Here is a 12,931-nt window from a genome sequence, read left to right as displayed (position 1 = left end):
CCAGCCAAGTCCAGAGATGCAGGGCCTCTTGACAGAGAGTCCACGACCCCACACCAACCTGTTTGTTGCAGTACCACATGGCGGCAGTATCGTCTGTGAACACCAAAACTAACTTTCCCTTGATGGACGGTAAAAAGGCTTTCAGTGCCAATCGGATTGCCTGAAGCTTCAATAGGTTGATATGGAGCTTGGCTTCCGCTGGAGACCAGGGTCCTCTGATCTCCACCTGCCACAGATGGCTGCCACCAACACAGAAAACACACATCCTTTACTAATGTGAGATCTGGCTGGGGAAGGGAGATGGACCTCTTTTCCCCACTGTACCCACCTATTACAGACCCCCTTGCATGACTTAGCCAGGAATTGACACTAATTTATGAACAAGTATTTAGCCCTGTGCGTTTATCAACTTTTGGCGGACAAAAATCTTTGGTGCATGAAACTAACATCTGCCCTACTTTGTGTCGAATGACCGACTGTTCTAAAATCTGGGGGACTCATCTACAAGAGGCTTACACCATCAGAGCATCACGTTTTTGATGCTCCGGTGGCGCAGGCCTCTCAATCGTATCTATGAGGTAACGCAAAGCCACTCTGCGTGGCTTTGAATGGCCTCATAGATAGGGAGTAAGGCAAGGCAGCGCACAGCACTGCGTTGCCTTACTCTATGTCAAGGAGGTGTGCCATGGGTGTTGCTGTGTGTGATCCCATGCAACACTCATGAATTTTGACGCTTCCCCGATTTACAGAATCACATAAATCTGGGTCAGTGCCAAAACCTCACGCTTCCCCAGAACAGGTGTACGAGGAGAAATATTTTAATTCTCTTGGTCATAGAATGAGAAAAAGGCCTCTAGTGATTGCTTTTGTGCAGGAAGGTACCTCATTCCAGCACAAAAACAATCATGCCAACAAAGCAGACAACCTTGCACCATGGTGCAAGGGTACCTGCATTGGGGCAAGGCAGCATAAACGGCACCAGCACAGCGGGAAAGGACAAGAATGCACTGTATATCATGGATACAGCGCATCCTGCCCTTTCCTTTTGACGCAAGGCAACGCAGCAAAGTGACTTGCTGTGCAGCCCTGCGCAAAAACTCCTAAGTGAGGCCCTGATGTCAATCTGATTTAAGAAACTATTTTGCCCTATAGATTTTTACTACATGCTAGCAACATACATGACATTCCACCTACTGGTGCACATTTAGCATTTGCCTGTTTGACACAAAGGATGTATTTCATGGCTAGTAAACCATGCAATATAAAAATTAAACGTTAGATTGCTGTTATGTAGGCCACACAGGCATTTCAGTATTTTTGGAATGTTAGTAAATCATTCAACTCCAGCCTTTTTTGTTTATCCGGTCGACAGACTACTTCCAACAGCACTGTTCGTACATAATTCGAACAACCCCTTCATTTAATCTATATGTAAAAAATGCACAGACATTACCTTTTTATGCCCACCATTCAGTCCTAGAAACCCACCAGACCCTGCCACTTTGTACCAAGTTTCTCACCTTGACTGTCAGAGTCTTCACATCCTGTTTGAGCCCACAACCTGGGTACTCTGGGTCAAAGGAGGTGTCAGGGTCTTGCATGAAGTTTGGTTTCAGAACATAGCCACACATCCCGTTCTCGCGGAAGCGGCCGTCGTTGAGATCCATCTCATAACCAGGGGTTTGGAAATTTAGAGCCACTAGAAAATGATGAACACATTACGCAAAACATGTTTAATAACCAGGTAAAATCTAATATCGTAAATCTCTTTTTTTACAAGGAACAAAGGCACCCACTGTGCATACTTCAGAAAGGTTGTGCAGGCAATGTCTTTACTGACCCACTTTCAACCCCTCAGTACTCTATTCCTCTATCATGCTCCCCGGCCACCGCCCCAAATCCATTTTAATATTTTGAGATCTAGCTTCACAGTGCAGTTGTTGCCAGACCCTGTGCTATCAACTGAAAAAGACCTTTAAGAAGCACTACTGAGATGGGCATTTTGGCTTCGCCCAGATGTTGAATCCCTTTGATTGAGCAGAAGTTGCATGCTTCCACTGAAAAAGAGTGCTTGTATTGCACTCTTTTTCGCCTGGTGCGAAGGTTTATGCTTAATAGAGTCGGTTGTGGTGACAATCCAATAATTAAGGCTTAAGACCTGATATTTTTGTTATGAATACTTATGACCAAGGCAGTAGGCCTGCTGTTTTTATTGTGAAAAAGAAATTTTACAGCATATAGCCCTTAAAGGGTGGATCTTTGTTACATTGTGCAAACAGCTGAATACAAGTATTTTGTTTCACGGACTGTAACAGATTATCACTGTAGGCAAAGGCTTTTGTGTTGATTACCCTCTTTGTCAAACCCTAGGAGTAGGGGGTATACATGATTTGCAGTGTAATAATCCTTGCAGGCCCTCTCCTGAGGGGCTATGTATTATGTTACCAACAAAGTTTTGTACTTTTCTTTAATTTTATGACTGTATCCTATTGAGATGGTTGTTTATAATCAAGTCACAATACATGTAAGCTGACTGGCTCTTTGGGAAAAGTTACGTCAGAGGCCATAGGTCTGGTCTCTTTATGAAACATTAAGATATAGCAGCAGGTCTGCTTTATTTACTGTGGAAAGCACAGGTTAAAGCCAGCAGGTCTTTAAGGGTGGATTACTATTACACTCTGTTAAAATGTGTAGACATGCAGCTTGGTGTTGGTTACCGCTCTGAGAAAAAGTGGGGGTAGAACATATGCATTGTGTTAGTCTTTTTAGAATAACCTGGCAGGTTCAGTTGTGTAACAGGCTTTGTAATAAAAGAAAATTCTAAAACAAATACAATCAACTTATACATAAATAGAGGGCCAGCTCTTTTCTACCTTGATTCGCTTGGGTACCATTCATATTCTGCTTCGCGCATGATAGCATGTAGTTAATGGTAACTGGTTAGCCATTCAGCCTTTGGCTCCATTGGCATTTGAACGAAGGCATTTTTCCTGCTCACATGTGCACATTTGGCTTAAAATTGGAGTGCCTCAGTAATACCTTTAGTGTTTCATTTCTTCATTTTACAGGCTCTCTTTCATTTCTTTCTTTCTACTCTTTTAAGTGTTATTTCTTTTATCTTTCTGAGGGATTTTCAGCGCCACAGACAGTTTTACGGGGCCACTGGCTTGTCACTCATTTCAGCCACAGTGGAAGACGTCCCATGCAACTACTGCTTGTAACCGGAAGGCCGTCTTGGAATGATGTTGTCCATAGCATTTCATATATTACCATTCCTAGACGGCCAGTAGTTTCATAAGTGTTAGGCTTGCAATCTTTGCTTGGTAGAACAATGGTACACTGTGTGTGCAAGAAACATTCCAAGATGTCCACCCAGTGTTATGTTTACTGAGCAGCCATCTTGGAATTATATTTTGCATTGTGTAGCATTGTTTTATTGATCCAAGATGACCAATATGTTGCTTCTCAATCAATCAAGGGTTGGTGAAGCGCAACTACTCACCCATAGGGTCTCAAGGTGCTGGGGGGCGGAGGGAAGGGAGTGCGTAGCTCCAGGATGTTCAATAGGGTTTGTCAAAGAGCCAGATCTTGATGTCCTTTGTGAACTTGGAGAGTGTTGGTGTCTGCTGGAGGTGGAGTGGGAGAGTGTTCAATGACTTGGCTGCGAGGAAGGAGAAGGACTGTCCTCCTGTTCTGGTTTTCTTGATGTGTGGCACCGTAGCTAGGGAGATCTGGGCTGAGCAAAGGGATCTCTGGGGGGCGTGGACCGAGAGGTGGTGGTTGGAATAGGCCGGTCCAGTGTTGTGGAGGGCTTTGTGGGCATGGATGAGAAGCTTGAAGGTGATTCTCTTTTCGATGGGCAGCCAATGTAGTGTTCGCAGGAGTTCGGTGATGAGGCAGTGGCGAGGTAGGTTGAGGAGTCTGGCGGAGGCGTTCTGTACATTCTGGAGTTTATGGGTGAGGTTTTTGTTGATCCCGGCGTAGAGTGCATTTCCGTAGTCCAGTCTGCTACTGATGAGGATGTGAGTGACAGTTTTCTAGTGTTCGAGAGGAATCCAGTTGAAGGTCTTTTGTAGGAGACAAAGGGTGTGGAAACAAGTGGAGGTGACGGCGTTGATTTGATGGTTCATTTTGAGTTTGGAGTCCAGGATGATTCCGAGGTTGCGTGTGTGGTCGGAGGGGGAGGGAGGGCTGCCGAGGGCAGGGCGCCACCAGGTGTCATTCCATGCATCTTGGTGATGGCCTAAGATGAGTACTTCAGTTTTGTCTGAGTTGTACGCAGCTGTTCTTCATCCACCTGGCGAGGGATTCCATTCCTTCTTGGAAGTTGTGTTTGGAGATGTGGGGTTTGTTGGCTAGAGAGAAGATGTGTAGGGTGTCGTCTGCATAGGGTACCATGTTGAGCCTGTAGGATCTGACGATGAGAGCGAGCGGGCCATGAAGACATTGAACAGGGTGGGGCTAATGGAGGATCCTTAGGGAACTCCGCAGTTGGTTGATGTGGGGTCCGAGAGGAAAGGTGGGAGTCTGACCCTTTGTGTTCTGCCAGAAAGGAATGAGCTGATCCAGTTGAGGGTCTTGTGTCGGATTCTTGTGTTGTGCAGTCGTTGGGCTAGAGTGCGGTGAGATACAGTGTTGAAAGCCGCAGACAGGTCCAGGAGGATGAGGGCCACGGTTTCTCCTCTGTCGAGGAGGAGCAGATGTCGTCTGTAGTGGCGATGAGGGCGGTTGCGGTGCTTTGGTTTTTCCTGAAACCGAATTGAGAGGAGTTGAGGATGTTGTTTTCTTCTATGAAGGAGGCAAGCTGGTTGTTGACTGCTTTTTCAATGACTTTCACCTGATACGGGAGTAAGGAGATCGGTCTGAAGTTTTTGAGGTCGGTGGGGTCATCCAAGCGTTTTTTCAGGAGAGGGTTGATCTCGGCGTGTTTCCAGTTGTCGGGGAAGGAGGCGTCTCGAAGGAGCGGTTGATGATTCATCGAAGCTCAGGACGATGACGTAGACTGCTCTGCGGTAGATGTGGTGGGGGAAGGGTTCTGTGGGGGCTCAGGAGTGGATTGACTTCATGGTCTTCAGGGTTTCATCGATGGAGAGGGTGGTCCAGCTGTTGAGTATAGGTTGTGTGGTGTCTGGGTGGTGGGTGTGGGATCCATGTGTGGGTGTCATCATTGAGGTTGTCGCAGAGGGTCCTGATTTTGTGGTGGAAGAAGGTGCTGAGTCTGTTGCAGAGTTCCTGGGAGGGAGGATGTCAGTAGTCTCACAGTTGGGTTGTGCGAACTCTTTGATGATGCTGAAGAGTTTCTTGCTGTTGTGTGCGTGGACAGTGATTTTGTTCTGAAGTGTTTTCCTCCTTGTGTGTCTGATGAGCGTGTGGTGGGTGGATGTGCTGCTTTGAAGTTGTCAAGGTCCGCTGTGGTTTTGGTGTTCCTCCATATCTTTTCTAGGCATCTGCCGGTTCGTCTTGAATCTAGGAGTTCGGAAGAGAACCAGCTGGCTCTCTTGGCATGTGAGTTGGTGGTTTTCTTGAGGGGGCAATGGTGTTTGCATAGTCGGTGATCCAATTGTGCATGGTTTAGGTGGCGGCGGTAGGGTTGTCCGTGGTTGTGGAACTGGTCGGTGAGGCGGTGAGCTGGTCGTTGTCGATTTTGTTCCAGTTTCTGCATTGGAGCCGGTGTGGGCATTTGCGGGTGATGTTGGTTTTGGAGGTAAAGTGGACACAGTGATGGTCCGTTAATGAGACTTCGGAGGCATGGCTGAAGGTGATGGAGTTTCCCGCTGTGAAGATGGGGTCAAGGGTGTGTCCTGCTGAGTGCATGGCTTCTGGTACGATCTGTTTGAATCCGATGTTGAGGAGTTTGTCCAAGAGTCAGAAGTTGGGGTCTTGGAGGTTGTCGAGGTGGAAGTTGAGGTCTCCAAGCAAGGTGTAGTCGGCAGAGGTGATGGCTTGCGGGGGAATTCTAATTTTAATGCAGTATGGACACATTTAATTCAACTTATGTTCATTTGTGGGGCTCAACAGTGAGCTGCATATATTATGGGAGAACAGAAATTAGTTTTCTGGCCACTTTTTATGTTTTTTGTGAATATAGGTTTTCTTTATATGCTTTAAGATTTAGAAGGAACCTTAGCTATTCACATTTGAAAATCTGTTTTACTTTCTGACTATCTGTAATTTTTAAATATAAATTGATACAAAAAAGGTTTTATGAATTGGAGTTTTTGTTCATTTTTATTTTATCTGATTTTGCTTGATTTATTATGTTATAATAAAAATTCTGTTGTGTTATATACATGTGTATTTACTCCCTCTTTTTATAGTTGTGTATATCTTTGTCTGACAAAAGTCTACGCAATTAGTCAACAATAGACAAGTTGAATCTGTAATGTCGTAATTTTAATGGTGACCACATAGAATGTTGATAAATATATGCAGTAGATTATCTTAGGTCTTACCCAGCTGGTTTGTTTTGTTTTTTAAATATTTGACTTCACAAAAAGTATATTATGGGAGAGGGCAGACCTAGGGTCTGAGAGTAAGCTTGACTCCTTTCCCAGAAAAATACTGACCGTTTATTCACGTTTTAAGATTCTGCACTGATCCATAAATAGAGCTTTAGATAAAATCGTCTGTAACCATTTGTAAAATAGTCTTTCGGTCTTTGTTTACAATAATAACTTCAGCTCTAGAACACATTGTAATCTACAGGAATTTCAAACAGGGCCACATCGTTGACACATATTTTCATAACAAACACGCATTTAGGAAGTATGGTTTTAGAAGTTGGACAAAAACATCAAGAGGAAAATATTTTTTCCACTGCCCAATTATAAGGATGTCTGTAGGCTGTGGGGATCCAGTCAGGCTGGCATGTCTCTGCTACGCACTAAACGCCCAGCAGAGGGCGGCATCTCCCCACCAGTGAATACTTCTAGCTCTCTGTTGATATAGCTAGTGAAAGAAAACATTACTTCGGACCAGACCCTCTATGTCTTTCTCAATGGAGTTCACATCATAGCGAGGACAACTGGGACAACAAGTTCCAATGGGGTACGCACACTTTTTTAGCTAAACATATTTTTTTTAAACTCAGAGGATAAGCTCGCAATTTAAGAGTGGCGTTACATTAAACATTCATCGCATTACCTGCTAACCAAATATATACATCTCTGACGATGAATATGAAAGCACCTTTAAGATTCATGAATTGATTATAATACATTTACTGTAGAAAATTATATCTAAAGAAGACAATTCATGACATAGAGAAAAGCTAACAAGCGTCTCTCTACCAAAGGCTGGCGAGGGGATGTAGTCTTACGGCTAGACCGGCGACCTCGAAGCTGGCGAATCAGGATCAAGTCTCGGCAATGACGCTCGACATCCTGTAATTCTGGGCAAATGAATTAATCTCCCCGTGCCTAACAAAAATGAATGTGTCCTTGTGGAACGAAACTGGTGCTCTTGTAAAGCGCTCTGATACCTTATATCTTCGGGTCTAGTTTGTGCTATATAAAACTCTTTAATTAAAAAAAGGCTGCTTCTATTAAGGCAGATTGGTTGATCAAAGTCAGAATGCCACGTACATATATTTTTATGTAGAGTTAGATCTGAATATTAAAATGTGAGTGTTATTTTCCACAAAATCCTCTCAAGGAACGTAAAAAGGTGATTCACAGTTAATTAACTTGCAATGGCATATTGAATATAAAAATCTAATTAATACATTGCGACAATATAGAACAAGTTACGGTCCCTATAAAAGGGAATTGCCTAACATTGGTGCAGAATGCCTCCTTGGTACTAAAGCAAACCAAGCAAAAATGTCCAATTCTAATTCAGTAAAATCATGGCAGTAGAGAGGGAGGGCTCGGGGTGGGGTCCCTACTCAGGGCTTTAAGTGGGATGAAAAAACTGGGGGGGTCTCTCAAGGGGGCGTGGTCAATGTAATTAGGGCGTGGCTTAAAAACACGCAAGCTAAAAGTTTGTGCTTAGCATAGTTTGCTGCCCGACTGGTATTTAGCTGTTTCTTTCATTGCATTCAGATGTATGATACAACAAGTAAAATCATACCTACAACAAGTCAGGACTATTGGCTTTGTCAATGGTTGTTAGTTGCATAAGATTAATAAGCAGCAACTATGGCTTGTATATAATATTGAAAAAGCTTCCACATAAAGCCCTGGGGACACCACGACAATGTTGCTGCTCCTGAGTTCCGAAAAGAGAAGAGAAATCCAGAGAGAAAATTACTCTCTTTAAAGGATTTACCTTCACCTATAACGCTCGAAAAAAACGTACCTCCTGTGCCAGGGCACAAAATAGAGCCCAATAGAGAACCGTTTCGAGGCCTCCTCAAACAAGCATTTGCAATGCAATAGGTCTCGCATTAGGAAAGTATGAGCTATTGGTATTGTAAATGACCATTTTTTTTTATATGTGTTGGCTTTGAAAATATATAACTTAATAGCATTGTTATTCACAAAGCCAATAGCTTACACTTTCCTAATGCAGTCCTATTTGCTATGGCAATGCTTGTTGGTAGCAAGCACGGACAGTGCTGTTGTGGTGCTGAGTGATGATGTGGTTGGGCTGAGTGATGTGGTGGTGTATTAGAGTGATGTGGTGGTGTCCCAGAGTGATGTGGTGGTGTCCCAGAGTGATGTGGTGGTGTCCCAGAGTGAGGTGGTGGTGTCCCTGAGTGATGTGGTGATATCCCTGAGTGATGTGGTGGTGTCCCTGAGTGATGTGGTGGTGCCCCTGAGTGATGGGGTGGTGTCCCTGAGTGATGGGGTGGTGTCCCTGAGTGGTGCCCCTGAGTGATGTGGTGGTGTCCCTGAGTGATGTGGTGGTGTCCCTGAGTGATGTGGTGGTGTCCCTGAGTGATGTGGTGGTGCCCCCGAGTGATGTGGTGGTGCCCCCGAGTGATGTAGTGGTGCCCCCGAGTGATGTGGTGGTGCCCCTGAGTGATGTGGTGGTGTTCCCGAGTGATGTGGTGGTGTTCCCGAGTGATGTGGTGGTGCCCCTGAGTGATGTGGTGGTGTTCCCGAGTGATGTGGTGGTGTCCCTGAGTGATGTGGTGGTGTCCCTGAGTGGTGCCCCTGAGTGATGTGGTGGTGTCCCTAAGTGTTGTGGTGGTGCCCCCGAGTGATGTGGTGGTGCCCCCGAGTGATGTGGTGGTGTCCCCGAGGGATGCGGTGGTGTCCCCGAGTGATTGTCCCTGAGTGATGTGGTGGTGTCCCAGAGTGATGTGGTGGTGTCCCAGAGTGATGTGGTGGTGCCCCCGAGTGATGTGGTGGTGCCCCCGAGTGATGTGGTGGTGTCCATTAGTGATGTGGTGGTGTTCCTGAGTGATGTGGTGGTGTCCCTGAGTGATGTGGTGGTGTTCCTGAGTGATGTGGTGGTGTCCCAGAGTGATGTGGTGGTGTCCCAGAGTGATGTGGTGGTGTCCCAGAGTGATGTGGTGGTGTCCCTGAGTGATTTGGTGGTGTCCCGGAGAGATGTGGTGGTGTCCCTGAGTGATGTGGTGGTGTCCCAGAGTGATGTGGTGGTGTCCCTGAGGGATGTGGTGGTGTCCCCAGTGATGTGGTGGTGGCCCCGAGTGATGTGGTGGTGCCCCGAGTGATGTGGTGGTGCCCCCGAGTGATGTGGTGGTGCCCCCGAGTGATGTGGTGGTGCCCCCGAGTGATGTGGTGGTGCCCCCGAGTGATGTGGTGGTGTCCCTGAGTGATGTGGCGGTGTCCTTGAGTGATGTGGTGGTGTCCCCGAGTGATGTGCTGGTGTCCCCGAGTGATGTGGTGGTGTCCCCGAGTGATGTGGTGGTGTTCCCGAGTGATGTGGTGGTGTTCCCAAGTGATGTGGTGGTGTTCCCGAGTGATGTGGTGGTGTTCCTGAGTGATGTGGTGGTGTCCCTGAGTGATGTGGTGGTGTTCCTGAGGGATGTGGTGGGGTCCCAGAGTGATGCGGTGGTGTCCCAGAGTGATGTGGTGGTGTTCCTGAGTGATGCGGTGGTGTCCCAGAGTGATGTGGTGGTGTCCCCGAGTGATGTGGTGGTGTCCCTGAGTGATGTGGTGGTGTCCCAGAGTAATGTGGTGGTGTCCCCGAGTGATGTGGCGGTGTTCCTGAGTGATGTGGTGGTGTCACTGAGTGATGTGGTGGTGCCCGAGTGGTGCCCTCGAGTGATGCCCCTGAGTGACGTGGTGGTGTCCCTGAGTGATGTGGTGGTGCCCCTGAGTGATGTGGTGGTGCCCCTGAGTGATGTGGTGGTGTCCCTGAGTGATGTGGTGGTGGTCCTGAGTGATGTGGTGTGTGAGGGTGAGGGTGTGTGGGGGCGTGAGGGTGAGAGGGGTGAGGGGTGTGAGGGTGTGAGTTTGTGAGGGTAAGTGAGGGTATGTGAGGGTGGGTGAGGGTGTGAGGGTGAGTGAGGGTGTGTGAGGGTGAGGGAGGGTGAGGGTGAGGGAGGGTGAGGGTGAGGGAGGGTGAGGGTGTGAGGGTGAGGAGGTGTGAGGGTGAGGAGGTGTGAGGGTGAGGGTCCGAAGTAAATGGTGGCAGGGCAGACATCATAAGACAGAGAGAAGAGACTGTATGGTGACTGCGTTGGTCAGTTTCAGAATCAGGAGGGGCAGAGTCAGCACAGTCTGCGAGGGATCAACGTGTCTAGAGGCAAAGCATAGCGGATGTAGCATTGCAGCTAGCAAGTTGAGTGTTTTCAAGCTGAGTATCCCTAGAGAGATGGCAACACAGCAACAGCATTTGAGGAGCAAGGCTACTGTAAACAAGCACGGTAGGCTTTCACTTTCGTCCAGAAACAAGCTCTCTGCATTGCTGTGGCAGGGGAGGGGGGGCGCAGGGGAGCGGCAGCCTTTGAAGTCTGATGCCGAGGCACAGACAAATGGTGGTGAGCGATGTGCACGCAGGGGGCAGGGGAGCGGCAGCCTTTGAAGTCTGATGCCGAGGCACAGACAAATGGTGGTGTGTTATGTGGCTGTGCACGCGCATAGATCACATGAACTGTATGCGATCCGCAGCCGTTTTGGTAGACTTTCCTTTTCTGCTTACTATAATCTCGCCGGAGCAACGCGCAAGCACATTGGCTCAGGCGAGACCTAAAAACTGCTGGTGCTCAGACCTGGTGAGACCCGGCCCACTTAAAGCCCGGTCCCTACAGAATTTGGCTGGTGTTCATGTATTGGTTATTCTTTAATATTGGGCAGACCACATCTCAGAAGGTGTTTTTCAACCATAGACAGGTGTCCCTCCGTAAGAAGTTATGGCGAGGTGGCCGCAGTGGCCAGGTCACTGGAGTGATTGTCATTATTAAGGAGGGAGAGGATCAGTGTGCATGCCCCTGGTTCCTCTCTTCAATGGCCGTGCAACAAATGGCCTACAGGCAGGGATTTATTTTGGATTTCTCTTGATGACAGGTGGCATGATATGCTGTGTCAGGAGAAACTATGGGACCACCGGACTCCACAACATTACAGACATTCTCTTCAGTCCTGAACTTGGAATGCGAATTCAATGATTTTATGTCAAGACCAGAGGCTCATATTATATTTTTCTTTCCTGCGTTTGTTTCAATAGAAGCCAGTTAACATAAAAAATACATAATCCATGACGAAGAATAACTACATATCCCAGCAACCCTAAAAGTTTAACTACCTTACAGTGCTTAATTTGAGCCGGTGCTTTCCGGTGCTCAGCACTGGCACTTAATTGGTTTCCGGTGCTCAGCACCGGCACCAAATTGTCAACACCATACATAGAACAGTCTACCACACGGTGGTGCTGCTCATCTAATTTAGAGATGAGCAAAACAACGGTTGTTTAGGAATACAATATACATTATAAAATTGCTAACACCTACCTCCCCAGCCATTCCTTTAGGTTTGGGGACCTGGAATTATCTGGACTATCGGTTTTAAATGCGAGCGAGATGGCTAGTAGTTGTTTTGCAGCGATGACAAGGGCGATGGGTGGTGCAAGCTGCAGTGGCCTCCTGGTCAGAGCCCTGGCACTTAATATTTTACAAATTAAGCACTTAAACTACCAGAACTGTTAACACATGCGTCCCATTAGTGCACTTATTAAGTATCCTCAGGAATCCTTGTCCTTCCTCTTTCTTGCTGCTAGCAACAGACACTTGTCCATCGTTACACTTATTTTGAGCATGGTTTAATTGCATATTGTTATGCGTTAACTTCTTACTATTGTGTTTTCAATACTGCTGACCCTGTGCAGGACAGCTCTGCAGTCTTTGATTAGCATGCGCGAGCACATCTTCTCAAGGCTCACCCGTTTGAGCACGCTCTCCCTTCATTCACAGGGCTTCTCTGCCGAAGCTCGTCGTGCGGGGTCACCTGTATTATCTGCCCTCAGGGACAATTCCCTGCCTGTGCTGGCGAATTAATGAGTGGGCGGGGCCGTGACGGAACAACGCTATCATGAGGACAGGCCGCCCATGACTCATGACGGCGTGGTTCATCAGGAGCAGTGGCACCGCGCTCACCCCTAGCGCCGCGGCGAAATTCACGCCGCGGCAAAGGGGTTAACAGAGCTGTTATTATGAAGGAATCTGGTAGAAGAGGAAATGCATGCAAACAAATGAGAAAAAAACTGAAAACAATGTATCAACTTCTCCGTTTCTGCAGCTGTTGATACTTCTGTGCAAGCTATTGATCAATATATTGGTACAGGCGTTTGAGGGGCTATTTTAGCCCCGAACCCGACCCTCAATGCTGGTAGTAGCAGTCATATGTCTCAAATGCAGTGAAAGCAGCCTTTAATAAATAAGCATTTGCAATGCAATAGGTCTAGCATTTTTTTTTTAGAGTTATAGCTATTGGTGCTTGGTTAGTTATGAAGATTGTTTTTAGCACCCTTTAAGTGCCCTTAAGTAATGTCTCACAGCTGCATTTATTTTTTAGGGTGTCTG

The 12,931-nt window shown here is 46.9% G+C and overlaps 1 protein-coding gene across 1 annotated transcript in view; it reads right to left on the bottom strand.

Moving 5' to 3' along the window:
- PLCD3 (phospholipase C delta 3) overlaps positions 1-12,931 on the bottom strand; it is a 379,382-nt gene that overhangs the window by 30,290 nt on the left and 336,161 nt on the right. The window contains exon 13 of the mRNA XM_078645134.1: positions 1,521-1,699. Within this exon, the coding sequence (XP_078501260.1) occupies positions 1,521-1,699 (179 nt within the window). The remainder of the gene's footprint in view (positions 1-1,520; positions 1,700-12,931) is intronic.

The sequence above is a fragment of the Lissotriton helveticus genome, chromosome 5_1 (assembly GCF_964261635.1).
Source record: "Lissotriton helveticus chromosome 5_1, aLisHel1.1, whole genome shotgun sequence".
Classification (NCBI taxonomy): domain Eukaryota; kingdom Metazoa; phylum Chordata; class Amphibia; order Caudata; family Salamandridae; genus Lissotriton; species Lissotriton helveticus.
The sequence above is the reverse complement of the archived record's forward strand: the minus strand, read 5'-3'. Positions and strand labels throughout refer to the sequence as shown.